Source organism: Microcebus murinus, chromosome 11 (genome assembly GCF_040939455.1).
Source record: "Microcebus murinus isolate Inina chromosome 11, M.murinus_Inina_mat1.0, whole genome shotgun sequence".
Classification (NCBI taxonomy): domain Eukaryota; kingdom Metazoa; phylum Chordata; class Mammalia; order Primates; family Cheirogaleidae; genus Microcebus; species Microcebus murinus.
In genome coordinates, this window is record NC_134114.1 from 5,511,742 (window position 1) to 5,526,008 (window position 14,267).

Below are 14,267 nucleotides of genomic sequence, written 5' to 3' on the forward strand. Positions count from 1 at the left end.
AACCTTCTAAGCCACCTGAGGTGGACTCACATCTCAGTAACAAACACGAGAGAGTAACCAGAACCAAATATACCGCTTAAAAAAAAAGCCAAACAGACGCCATCTTTAGAACAAGTATGCTACATACAGCAAATGAAAATGCCAGAAAATACCAGAAGAAATTTTTCTCCCGATGTTGTTACCTTGTGCTTTGTACAGCAGAGCTGACGTGGCGCCACCCCCAGCCTGGCTGCAGGCAGAGATGAAAGCGCAAATATGGAGGTCAGCGTGGAGAAGGAAAAGTAGGGCACGCGCCCGCTAATAGGGAGGCTTTCTGCCCCACAGCAGTGCCTTCGCCTTGAAGTCTGTTTTTCTCTAATGTCAATATAACTCTACCATATTTCTTTGGGTTAGAATTTTCCTAGTGTTCCTTTATCCATCTTTTAACTTTCAGCTTTTCCTTGTCATTGTGCAAGTTTTAGGTGTATCTCCGGTAAACAACATCTAGCTGTATGCTGTTTTCTCGGATCCAGAACTCTCTCTCTTTTACTTGGCAAGTGTAATACATTTATGTGTGTTATAATTGCTACCACAGTCTCATTTTACTTTTTAAAAATCTATCATATATTAATGTCTTTCTCGCTTCTTCTTATTTTTCCCCCTCTTCTGTCTTCTCTTAGACCCACAGAGTTAATTCTCTTTTATTTCCTCTAGTGATGTGGAAGTTGTACATTCTAGTCTGTTTTTTCAGGTATTATCTTAAAATATGTAACATGTGCACATGATTAACAAGGTCCCTTAATGTCTCCATCTTCTTGTTGAAGAACAATACTCTCAGTGCTTTAAGTCTGACCATTCCATCTTTTATGCTAATGTCATTTAAATTCTTCTAAATTTAAACTTCTCAAATTATTCATTGTCATTATTCTTCTTGTTTTGGTTGAACAATTTCTTTGCTTGCTGTCTTTTCCAAACACCGTTCCTTCCTCCAGGATTCCGTTTCCACGTTACTAAAGCACTCCCTGTTATAATTCTCTCCATGAGAGCTTGTGAATAATATACCCACTCAGTTTGGGTATTTTAAAAAGCCTTTTATTTTTTTCCTCATTGTATAATAATAATTTATACTTGTAAAATTTTAAAAATATAATTCCATAATTTTCTGTCCTCGTTGTACTGAGGAGACGTCTACTGTCTGTCTGGTTGTTGTCCCTTGGTCCCCAGTCTCTGGGTTTTCTGCAGGACCTGCTCACTGTCTCTGTGGACAGTAGACACTGTGTGTTGGTGTGTAGGTTGGTTTTCATTTTTCCTGTTTGGGACTCAGCGTGTCTCCCGACCACAGACCTCACGTCCTGCTCCAGTCCACAACGCCATTGCCTGATATCTCCTCGTATTTTGTCTCTTCTGTGGTCTTTCTTTTCTCTTTTTCTCAACTTCGTTAGAGGTGTGTCAAATAGTTTCACTGTATCTTCTGTGACTCAACGTTGCTTTCATATCTTTCACCTCTTCACCCTTCTGTGCTGTTTTAGGGGTTATTTCCTGAGAGATAACTGGCCCTCTTCAGCCATTCAGGGACAGTTCATGAACTCCCTCCATAGCCACTGAGTTTTTAATTTCAATGTCTACATTTTCATCTCTAAAGAGTTCATATGGCTTATTTTAAAAATATGCCTATTATTTTTCTCTTAACAACCTGCTTGTTCACTGTGGATTCTAAGCCTTCTTTTGTTACTTTAATCTTATTTTATAGGCCATTTCAGATCGGTGTAATACCTGAAGATCTTGCTGTGCCCATTCTACTACCTGTCATCCGTGTTAACTCTTCCCCATGTAGTCCACTGCCTTACATAGCTCATAATTTGTTTTTATTGGGAGGTCATGTTCAGTAGGAACTGCCTTGACCCCAGCTGGGATGTCCCTGCACTCTAGGGGTACCACTTGTAAGTACCACTTGTAAGTGGTGTTGCTCTTGCTTCTGCCTGAGCCTCAGGACTTTCTCTGGCTTTTGACCTGATTAATAAACCCTCGCTTTGGGATTCTCATTATGAATCAACACAATGTCATTTCAAACCCACACCCATAGTCAGAGTTTAGATTTATCATTAGAAACTCATTGATACTTCCTCAGACTAGCGAGTGGAGTTCTGCCAGACTTCTCCACATAAAAGGAACAACTTTTTGAGACTCCAGGTTTCATTCTGGGGCCACAGTCCTGTCTGCCCACCTTTTGCAAGCCCGAGGCAGCACCTTCTTTCCCCTGTGGGCGTTAAAAGCTCACCCCCTGGGTGCCGTAGCCTGTGTCCTGTTCCAGGGCATCCCGGACCAACCCCAAAGCCTCAGCCCCTTTAACACTGAGCTCCCTCTTTGCTTCTGTCTCCTGACAATTCCCTTGGGGTCCGTCATTAAGACAGTGAATACACCCAGCAAGCATTTGCTGAGTTCCTACTGTTGGATAACACAGTGTGCTGGCCTCTGGGAACAGAAAGATAGTGAGATGTGGTCACTGTCCTCAATCAGCTCTGCATGTGCCCAAAGATACATATGTCAGCAAAGACAACACAACAACATGGACAGTGCTGTAAGGTCCACACAGTAGAGCAATGATCAAGGAATGTGGCTCACCTGTGGCTTGAGAAACAAACAGGTTGATTTTGTGGAATATGATTGATGAGAATGAAAAAAAAAAATTCTTCCTATGGGGAATTCAAGGACAATTAGACAATCAAAGTGCACATGACAGTCTTTGTGACATTAAATGTTACAAGTAATTATTGCTCCAGCTTATTCCTGCCATTCAGAATGACAATCCTCAGACAATTAAAATGCCAGAGTAGATGTTCCTTTAGGCAAATACGCAAAAACACATATTCGTATGACAGACTTAACCACCATGTTTTCCAGGCAAGACTTTAACATGGGTTTTGTTTTTGTAGTAATAAAAGTCTGCCGCTCGGCCACTGTGGTTATTTATAACTTTTATGAATGTTTTTCTCATTTTATTAAACTTCACTTAATATAAACTTCTACTTCTTTTCAGGTGTCTCATATTATTTTTTAAATGGACACTAATGGAATTGTAAATGCATTACACTACTTTTGTAATTATTCACTTAAATTGTGAAGAATTCATTTTAGATTGAGAGATGACCAGTTGTTCCCATTGCAAGTGGTTTGAGATAAGGAAGAAAAGGAGGAAGGGAGGAGAAAGACAGAGAGGAGGGAGACAGACAGGATAACATTTTGGTGGACTTTTTTTCCTTTTTTTTTTTTTTTTAATCCAAATAAAATGCATGAACATTTTGTTCTTATGTAGAGAAGCTGCATGTACTGGATTAAAGACTATGGCATTCATCTTGTGCTTTTGCTACCACGCCCCACTGCTCATTACCCCACCACCAGTCTAGGACAGGGTTTTCCGACAAATCTGTATTCCTTCTTCTTTTACATCGTCCACTCCATTTAGTACCAGTCCCACGTTTGTTGTGGATGAATGTGGTATTTATAGACGAGCGTTTCTAGAAGGTGCACGGTGAGCTCACGGTAAGAGCCAACCGTAGGACACAGGGACTGACACTGATGATCAAGACAGGGAGGACACAGATTTGGCTGAAACGAGGCCACGAGTTAAAGCGAGTGACTCAGCTGCACTGGGCTCACGGCAGGCGTTTTCTCATTGTCAGTCGAATAGCATCTTGTGAATAAAGGCCAAAATATTCTTGAGATGTTATCATTTATAATGTTTAATTAGGGTAGTCTGAATGTTGATAAACATTTTCCTACCAGGTCCTTTATTTTAATACTTAACCAAAAACACAATAAAACTGCAGCAAATGAGCATATCAAGATCCAAGGTGTAATTTTCACATAGGGCTGCAAATTGAATCAACGTTTTCTTTTTTTTCTTGATGAGGTTCCATTTCCAGACCTTAGTCTTTTTTTCTCCTCTTATCCACATTGTTGGTTTCTTCTGGTCCACTCCAACAACTTTATCTCCCTCCTGCTCTTTCCTCATTGTCATTGGGACTGTCACGTCCCTGTCATCGTCTACTCCCTTGTCCTTGCCACCAGCATGGTTTACGGATTTTATACTTCAGAACCTGCCCTTGGAGACCAACAGGAAGACATAGCTGCCTGCCTCCCTGACCTTGAGAATGATGACTATCTGGCATAGGGTTAAGAATGATTGCACGGGGAACTTGACAGTATGCACGGGAGCCATATGGGAAAAGGAACTGACCAAGTGCATCCAGATCTGTTGTCCCAAACCCACATGTGCCAGACCTCACACATCTCGTAAGCAGCTCCAGGCGCCCCTGATTTGTCATTTTGCCCAGCATGTCCCAAGAACAGAAAGGAAATTCCTGCAAATCTGCCCACATTCGTTCACATCTGTTTCAGTAAATGACTGAAATATAATATATTCCTATTAGATGGCATATTTGGCAAGATTATCACCCTGTATTCCTCTAAAAATTTGAGCAGAGTAACTTGTTTTACTTTTATAATTTCAAAAATATGTGTGTAATAACTAGATCGTATTTCACCTAATGGCATTGACGTGATATGAAATCTGAGCTAGGTTTAAATTTTCACCTGAAGTGATAAACTTTTTTATTTTCTGCTCTTAACATTTTCCTTATCATATCTGTCTGTAATTTTTGTGTATAGAAATTATCACAGTTTCACACACACAAAAGATTGATTTTAATAATTTTCTCTTTAAAAAGCCACTAATCCTAGTCAATCAGAAAGCACATGCATTAATATTGTCTTAATTTGCCAGAATCAAACCCAGTGCCTTCATTTAATGGAATCTGAGCTAGATATTCCATTTAAATCCAGTCTTTTTACATGTTATTAAAGCTTCTCCTACAGAACACAAGTCTGATTGTGTTCTGTGATATTAATGTTGTTAGAAGTAGCATGCATTAAACAGTCATAGCAAATATTTGCAGGTGAACGCTCTCTGGCCAAATGACCTGCTAAGACATTGCATGCTCAGAGTATTAAGGCACGTCTGACTGGATGACAGATTTAATGCCACCGACCCCTATCCAAACCCACTCCTGCAAGGAAGCCTGAAGTGCAGATCTGGCTCTTGCGTTGCTAGTGGGAAGATGTGCTGCAGATCTGGGCCTAGTGCGCCCCCTGCCGCCAGCCAGCGGTTCTGTTTCTGGCAGCCCCGGCAGCCTGAAACAGGCAGGCTGGGGCTCCAGGACAGGTGCCCGGTGAAGTCAGGGAAGGGCCAGGAAAATCAGCCCAAGGAATGAGCTGGAAACCGTGCCCTGCGTGTACATCCGTGGGGCACGTGTGCTGTAGGCAGTCTTTGCCTCTTTATATCAGGAACTGGAAGGAAAAAAAGACCATAGTGGAAAGAGGAGAAAGGAGGGATTTTATTGTTGTTTATATAGATATAAAGCAAATCAATTTTTAGTCATTAAAAATGTTTCTGAGAAATACTATGTTTTCTTCATTGAAATAACAAGAAGCACCAACATTTATAAGTCCTGTTCTAAGCACTTTATCTAGCTCCTCTAAACCTCTGGAAAGATGAAGGAGGCAAGTGCTATCATTATCCCCATTTCACGTGAAGAAATCATGACCAGAGAGGACAATTAACAGCTCTGGGCGTTCGAACCCCAGCCACTGGCTGGTTCCTTACCCTCTGAGCTCCTGTCATCCTGTATCGTAGCAACTCACTTAACTGTACAGACAGTTAACATACAGCAGTGCTTATGGCAACAATATTTTTAGGAAAGATGCAAAAAGAAAATGTGAAAGAGGTAGAGAAATAAATGTGTCATTAATTAGTGCTACTAGAGAGTAGTCTTTATTTGAGCTTTATTGATGTCACACCAGGTTCACCACTGATTAACTTAGTGGTGCAAGTCAAAGAGTACAATTTATTCCTTCTTCCGAATTTTTTGAAATAATCATATTTTTTTAACGTTTCCGAGACCCGTAGCCTTGGGAGCACAGTCTCTGTAGCATGAAGGTCAGGATGTCCATCCCTGGAGGACTCTTATGTCCTCCTTGTCACATGCAATAGCATAGTTACCACGGCAGTACCTGCACAGGCAGAGTTGTGTCACCCACACCTCAGTGGGGGTCTCTGTGCTACTACCCTCTCATCCGGAGGACGAGGAGATCCCCAAGGGCGCCTCCCGGGAGCGACGGCCCTCAGGCTGGGTGGGCGCATCCTTCCACTGAGACCCGGCAGAGCAGCGTCTGGCCCAGGGCAGGTGGGGAGAGGGCGCCGGCCACCGTCCCCTAAAGCCCTCGATTCCTTCTCGTGTGGAGAGAGCTCATGCGTAGCAGCGGCTCTCTCAACAGCCAAGAGGTGAAGCAACTCAGTGCCCATCGACAAGTGAATGGATTTAAAAAATGTGATCGAGGCTGGGCGCGGTGGCTCACGCCTGTAATCCTAGCACCCTGGGAGGCCGATTCGGGCGTATCATTTGAGCTCAGGAGTTCGAGACCAGCCTGAGTAAGATAAGAGCGAGACCCCGTCTCTACCAAAAATAGAAAAAATTAGCCGGGCATGGTGACGCGTGCCTGTAGTCCCAGCTACTCGGGAGACTGAGGCAGGAGGATCGCTTGAGCCCAGGAGTTTGAGGTTGCTGTGAGCTAGGCTGACGCCACGGCACTCACTCTAGCCTGGGCAACAGAGCGAGACTCTCTCTCAAAATAAATAAATAAAGTGATCAATACATACAATGAAATTCCTTTAAGCAGAAGGAAGTCGTGCCATAAATGCTGATGAGACTTGACGTTATGCTGAGAGAAGTGAGGCAGTCGCAAAAGGATAACTACTGCACGATTCCACTCCCAGGATGTACCTAGAGCCATCGAAGCTAAGGGAACAGGCCGTAAAATCATGGCTGCCAGGGGCCGGGAGGAGGGAGAGATGGGGAGTTGTTCGACGGTACAGAGTTTCAGTTTGGTGAGATTAAAAATTCTAGAGATGTTTACAACAATGTGAATATAGTTGTCGCTACTGAACTGTACCCTTGAAATGGTTTGGAGGGTAAACTTTATGTGTTTCTCAACACTGTTAAAACTTGTTTGGACATTTCTTTTTAAAAAGAGCTTCTCCGTGTGGGAGAAAGGCCCCCCGAGAGGGGCTCAGGTGAAGCCATCACCCCTCATGTCCTAGACTTTTGGGCATCAGACTAAATCTGTGTTCTGGGATGTGTTCTTAGGACCAGATAGCGCAGCGATGGGATCGGTGGCGGACAGGTGGATGTGTTTTCTACAGCAACCAGCTGAGTTTATGATAACTGTCGTCGTAGCTGTGATCAGAGACCCAACATCTCCCTCAGGCTGGTTTAATTAACTAACATTTTTCCTTCGCCAGCAGAATCGTTTAAAAACATAAGTTCAAGTCTTATGTTAAAAGACGTGCAGGCACCTCATACCTCTATCACAGAACTCGAATTTGTTCTCAGCTTGCAGCAATAATGCCAACATAATTTTAATAAGGTTTGCGTCTTGCTACGTCTCCCCAGGGAGGGCGGAATTCACTTGTCTACTCTGTGAACAGCGCTGGTGCTTCTTGTGGTTTTTCAGTGTCATCGTTAAGAAACTGAAGATGACACGTAAGATAGCAACGCCTCTCTTTTTCTTTCTCTCCCCACTAGCAATGCAGCAAAAAAGCCTCTCCCCCTCTCATGTGGCTTTTGAAGTCCTCAGGCATCATCGCCAACCGCTTCTGGCCGCGGATCTTTCTGACCGTCGTCACCACGGCCATCGTGCTGATCATGGCTGTGTTCAACATGGTAAGCCCAGGGCTGAGTCGGGGCCCCCACGGCCTGTCCTGCTGGAATTTTGGGAACTTGCCCGTAGCTCCTTTGCGACACCAAATGCTACCTGTCACATTCAGCATTTAATGGCTACGAGCAGTACGCGGATCCTCTAAGGAAAAGGATGTTTTCTGGAAGCCACCTTGAGAGGGTGGCTCCTTGGCGCAGTTCCCCACTTCCTTGCTTGTGGTGGCTGCAGATGTGGCGTGGGCTGTCTGCAGGGAAGTCACAAGGGGATACTGGGACCCTCCAACTAAGGAGCGTGCAGGGACTGAGGTGTCCTGCCCTGCAGTTTAAGAAGACTGATTGCAAACCCCAGCTCCCCAGATGGCCCGCTATGCAATTTGGGAGATGTTTTCATTAACTTTCCGCAGGCTCCATTTGCACTTTCTCAAAAGTGAGAACCGAGACTTCTCTGCCAAGGTGCTTCCTAGGATTAAAGGAACCAAAGTTCCCACCACACTTAGGACAGTCCTGGGCATTTTGTAACTATCAAACCAATGGCCACTCTCACTATCTCAATATCGTCATTACTGGTATGCCCCCCTAAAACACACGCTGGGGTCAGCAGTGCACTCTGAGACCCAACCTTATTAGTATTCTCACGTCACCATCATCGGCATCCCCCCTAAGGTGCTATGGCACGCCATGCTTGGAGACCCCACTAGCTACTGGGAATGCAGAGGATTACGAGATGTAGCTCTTGCCTTCCAGAAGTGTAAAATCAGGTTCTGGTGTCAGACCATATACCCTTTAATAATAATACCATGGTTTTCATAAAGTAGAAGACATTTGCTCAGCAAAAATAAATATTCATGGAGCACAAAGCTGTGCCTGGTACGTGACTGGGTGCTCAGAGCCCAAAGGCAGCTAGCTGTCTGCTTTCCAGGAGTCCCCAGTGGCATGTAGGTGACAGACAGCTGGGGCATCTGTGTCAAGTCAGCCTGGGACAGGCTACAGGGAGTGACAGCAGCCTGTAGAGAAGTCAAGAGGGGCGGGGGCCAGGGCCTGCCAGACGAGGCCCTGAAGGGTAGGGAGGAGGAGTGGGCCAGAGGGACCCAGAGGCAGTGAGGGGGCAAGAGGAGGCGGATGGAAGGTGAGAAGGAGGGACAACATTTGGATCTGGGGCGAGAGCAGAAATTTGCATTGAGAAGTAGTGAAAAATAGGCTAAGGAAGTGGCTATTTCTGATAAGAGATTGATTCAGTCTGAACAGCTGGAAAATGTACCATGTCTGGACAGTGAGTAATTCCCTAGAGAGCTACTCAGCTCTGGAAAGACTTTAAAACACCAGCCTCAAGTGGAGACTTGCATTGGTCAGCCCGAGGTACCTGCTCAGGGGGGGCCGGACCGGCCTAGCAGGGGCGTCTGGCATGAAGCACAGCGTGCGTGGGGTGTCCTTGCTGTGATCCGAGAGGTGTCATAGGCTGGGGGCCGCCTCAAGGTGAAGAACACAAGACAAGAGACTTAAGATAGGGACAAGAGGAACTGTCCTGAAAACACTCACACACACACACACACACACACACCATAATTTCTTTATCAGTAGGCACTTAAGTTGTTTCCATATCTTGGTGATTGTAAATAATGCTTCAGTGAACATCGGAATGCAGATATCTCTTTGAGGAAATCTTTATTTTTTCACATGCCCTAGAAAGTACCCTCCATTCATTAGTTATTAAATGAAAGAATGAGTGAATGAATAGGTAGCCACACAAGTCTTCAAAAAAAAAATAAATAAATAAACCATTTCCTTTTGTGAAATCCAGTTTGACCTTATAAAACCTGGGTTTATCACCTGATTTTTTAAAGACAACATAAATGGGAAACAAATCTGATTTTGAAAGGTAAGTGTATACCGAATAGCATCCTGAGTCATGATTGACAGGCAGTTCAGTCACTGTCTATAAATGTTTGACAAGCCGCACATTTAGGAGGAGAACATTTAAAACAGTAGCTATGATCCTTTAGAGAAAAGAAAACTGTCTTCAGTATCAGAAATACATCTTACAGCGTCGCTTTTATTCTTTGCAAAGAAAGTTCATTGTCAAGAGAGGTAGAGAAGTCTACAGAAGACACATTAAAAGTACTATGGACGATTTTTGAGAAAGAAATAAAATAAGGTTTTGCTCCATGTACGGAGCTACCTTCTGCAGCAGTGGAAGCAAGGAATGAGATCAATTAGATTTTTTTTTCTTTCCTTTCCGTCTGTGCAGAGGGAGGGAAAACCAGAACTGCTCAGACAGTTCCTTTCTCTACCCAGTGCAGGGGAAATGCCGTTTTTATGAATACCGGGTGCCATGAAATTAGCGTTGTTTCCCATGCAGGTGCTTATCTCATATCTATGTCTAAGAAAAATCCTAAAACAGCATGAAAGCTGACACTGGCTATAGAGAAGAAATGATATTACCTGGCTGTAGAGCTTTCTTATAATTTCTTATTTATCACAGAAGAGGCAGCACTTGTCGGGGGGACTCCGCCTCTGATCTTGCCTGAGGGTTTGCAGAGACAAGCCCTCCTGCTCCCCTGAGCCCCCTGGCTCTGAGCTACCACTGTGTGAGGCAGACCCTGCATCCTCCGTCAAGCACTTCACTAGAGGGGCTGCCCAGCACTCAGACGGCTGAGGTGGGGCTGGCAGGTTAGGAGTGAGCACCAGTTGGGGGGAAGTGGGCTCCCCTCTCCCTCACTCGCAATCGGGGAAGGCAACACCTTCCGCTGGGGAAGCAGCTAATGCTCAGTCTTCACCAACATGCTGTTAGATGCTCCCAGTATTGTTTCTGTGTCTTTTTACACATTCCAAACCGTCATTAGAGACTACCATGAGCAACGATATGCTGCTAATCAATTGGAAAACCTAGAAGAAATGGACAAATTCCTAGGCACATACAACCTTCAAAGATTGAACCGGGAAGAGATTCAAAACCTGGATAGATGTAAAAACAAGTAAAAAAGATAGAAGCAGTAATAAAACGTCTCCCATCAAAGAAAAGCCCAGGACCTGATGGCTTTACTGCTGAATTCTAGCAAACATTCAAATAAGAATTGTTTGTGAGCCGCACTTGGCCCTGCGTTTGCCTGGCCAGAGGCAAGAAGCCCTTGTTAATTGCTCCCCTACCATCACTTGCCATTATTCTCTTTACCTAAAAGGGGAGAGATGTGTTAGGAGTAATTTGAGACCTCCTTCTGCTGTTGACTGTGTAGACGGGCCCGTTCACATCAAGGCTCCACATCAAATTTTAGTCATCAATATTTATTCTGAGCCTACATTTTAACAGCCCTGACAAGAGCCAGGGTCAAGAGGAACAGTGTGTTCAGAGGACTGACTTTTTAAGATCTCATTACATACTGATACTGAATGACAAAATGTCCAAGTCAGTTTTATTTAAAATGAATTGTGCAGTTTTACCAGGATTGCTTTAACACTTGAAGTTTATTCATCTCGCAACAAACACTTCAGAAAAAAAGTAGAAAAAAAAATTAGATATCCATATTTTTTCCAAATATAGGGTTTTTGGTATCAAATTGCAAATGACCTGCATGTTTTGTTCCATTTTAGTTTCTAGCTGATTGTTTAGAATCATGCATGAGACACTAAATGCTCTGACATTTGTTTCTGAGATCGTGCCATTGCCTGCATTATTTTGCAATTAATTCTAAGAAACTTCAGAGAGATTTGTCATAAATAAATTGTATATAAATTTGTGAGCCACCCAGACAAGGAGTTAGCCATAGTTAACTAGTAGTCTACCTGACTAACAATTCTACCCAAATTACAAACACAATGATGTCATCATCTAAAATAATATTAAATTGTGCGTTCACATCATTTGGAAAACATAATTCTGGTATGTTTTTAATTGCCTGAGAAATGTAAAATTTGGAAGTAAAGCTAAAAGTATATAGTGTTCATAACACTTTATTAGGGTTGTCTTGTTCAGGATGATGATATCATTTTCCTAATTATCACAAAGGATGTAGAAAATGAAAACTGGTCCAGAGAAGAGTGATTCTGAAAATCATTGTAATGCTAAAAATTCATTCTTTGGAGAAAATTGGGGTAATTTAACCTGTGAGGAATGTGGACAAGGGATTAGTATGAGTCATTTGACTAGCTATAATTAGGGAATGGCATGAGTTTGTGATTTTGAAGTTCTAAGAAGACAGAAGAAGAAAAATTGATTCAAAATTATAGTGTGAGTCCATAAAGAATGAAGAGTCTGTGCACACATGGAAACACCACTCATCAGAACCAAGCAGGTGGGGGAAGGGGGGATGTGTAAAATCACACCTAACAGGTGCAGTGCTCACTATCTGGGTGATGAGCACACTTACAACTTTGACTCAAACGGTACAAAAGCATTTTATGTAACCAAAATGTTTCTACCCCCATAACACTCTGAAACAAAATTACAGAAAGAAAAAAAATGAAGAGTTTTTTTATTTTAGGGGTAGTTAATAAATACTAGAAAGACATAAGAAGATTGGGGAAGCATTGTTGTATATAGTGCTTGAAATTTTCTATTGTTTTACCATTTCAAATCACCATATTTATTGTGTTGCCTTGTAAGGCACAGTTTTCACAACGTGTATTTCTACTCACTGTACAGCAAAAAGTAAATACCTCATCTTTCTTAGTTTCTTACCTATGCAGTGATATAGTCAAGAACTTTTTGTTAATTATTTTAAGATCCTGGGTGCCTAAGAGTAGTAACCCAGCAACCTAAACAGTCTCCTTTTATTTGTCATTTCTTGGTTTTTTCTTTAACATTTAAATCAATTGAATTTGGGGTCTTTCAAATCTAAATCTAAATTTGTAAACTTTTAGAGCCCAATGTTTACCTTGCAATTACTCCATTTGTTCTTGGTTTTGTTTTCTAATATAAATTTTAACAAAGAATTAGCACATTCTTAGTTCGATGAGGGGACTGACAGTTTTAAAAGTTCTTTAGTGCTAAATAACAAAATTTACTACCTTTCTGTGATTCTTAAGTCAGCATTTTGCTGAATTTAATCACTTACATTATATAATGGGAAGAAACACTGTATCTAGTGTCATTCTTGGAATATGAGAGGAATGTTCCCAAGAATATACCAAATAAATGCCTTCTTATCTACCTAATCTTATCTATTAATCTTAATCTTCTTATCTATCTAATAAGTAAATTGTTATAGTTTAGGCATTTGGCAAGAATCAGTAGAAACCATACAGGAAAGTTTTACTTCTTAAACCTTGAGTATGTATGGTTTTATGCAGAAAACACAAGGTAGATTTATGGATGAGATTAATTTCTTTCAGCAGATTGGACTTACCCAAGTCATAATTCTCTGGTTTATCTTTCCAGAACATTCCTCTGACCTTTAGCCATATTACGGGAAAGTGACCGATCCCTGGGCACTAAAACAGTCTGTGCTGCCCTTCCCTAGGGAGGGAGGAAATCAGTTTCTCCTACATTGCCAACAGGTCGACACCTTCTCTCGGGGAACTGATCCTGACGACCATTACATAAGAGCTAATTGTCTTTATTCTCTCAGCAGTACCTTTTATTTTTTAATTAAAACTCCCTTTCCAACAGTCCTGTGAATATCCATCTTCTCAAATGTTTAATCCCTCATGATCTGAGCTGCTGAGCACTCACACATAATAGACACAAATGGCGAAGCTGGTGATTGCATTTTGCCCATAAAATTGATTTTCATTCTTAAAATCAAAATTCATAGAACTCTATTGACTCATTTAATGTTTGAGCCAAGATGGCAAAGATACTCCAAAGGAAGAGAAGGAAGGGAAGGAAGGGAAGGAAGGGAAGGAAGGGAAGGAAGGAAGGAAGGAAGGAAGGAAGGAAGGAAGGAAGGAAGGAAGGAAGGAAGGAAGGAAGGACGATTCCAAAGGGCCGGGTGCGGTGGCTGATGCCTGTAATCCTAGCACTCTGGGAGGCTGAGGCAGAAGGATCGCTCAAGGTCCGGAGTTCAAAAGCAGCCTGAGCAAGAGTGAGACCCCGTCTCTACTAAAAATAGAAAGAAATTAATTGACCAATTAATATATATATACACACACATATAAAATATTAGCCAGGCATGGTGGTACATGCCTGTAATCCCAGCTACTCTGGAGGCTGAGGCAGTAGGATCGCTTGAGCCCAGGAGTTTGAGGTTGTTGTGAGCTAGGCTGACATCAAAGTACTCTAGCCAGGGCAACAGAGTGAGACTCTGTCTCAAAAAAAAAAAAAAAAAAAGATTCCAAAGGCTCTGAAGAGCTGAATATACGCATGATAATATCAGCTTCAAATAAAATTTTAACCAAACTCACCAACCACCCTGGGCTATGTGTATTGTTAATTTAATATTTAAGTATTTCCATTTTCTTTAACACCAGTCTTGAAGTTCTGGAATTCCCTGTTGAATGCGTAGCACAATAAATAGTTAATTGCTTATTTAATAGAAATTCTCAGGTCCACATGAACAATCTTTTGCATAGTGACACAAAAAT

At 42.3% G+C, this 14,267-nt stretch overlaps 1 protein-coding gene across 3 annotated transcripts in view; it reads left to right on the top strand.

The window, feature by feature from the left end:
- Window positions 1-14,267, top strand: part of ADCY2 (adenylate cyclase 2) — a 389,287-nt gene that overhangs the window by 326,346 nt on the left and 48,674 nt on the right. For all 3 annotated transcript variants that reach the window (XM_076007928.1, XM_012744227.2, XM_076007929.1), the window contains exon 16: window positions 7,620-7,757. In XM_076007928.1, the coding sequence (XP_075864043.1) occupies window positions 7,620-7,757 (138 nt within the window). The remainder of the gene's footprint in view (window positions 1-7,619; window positions 7,758-14,267) is intronic.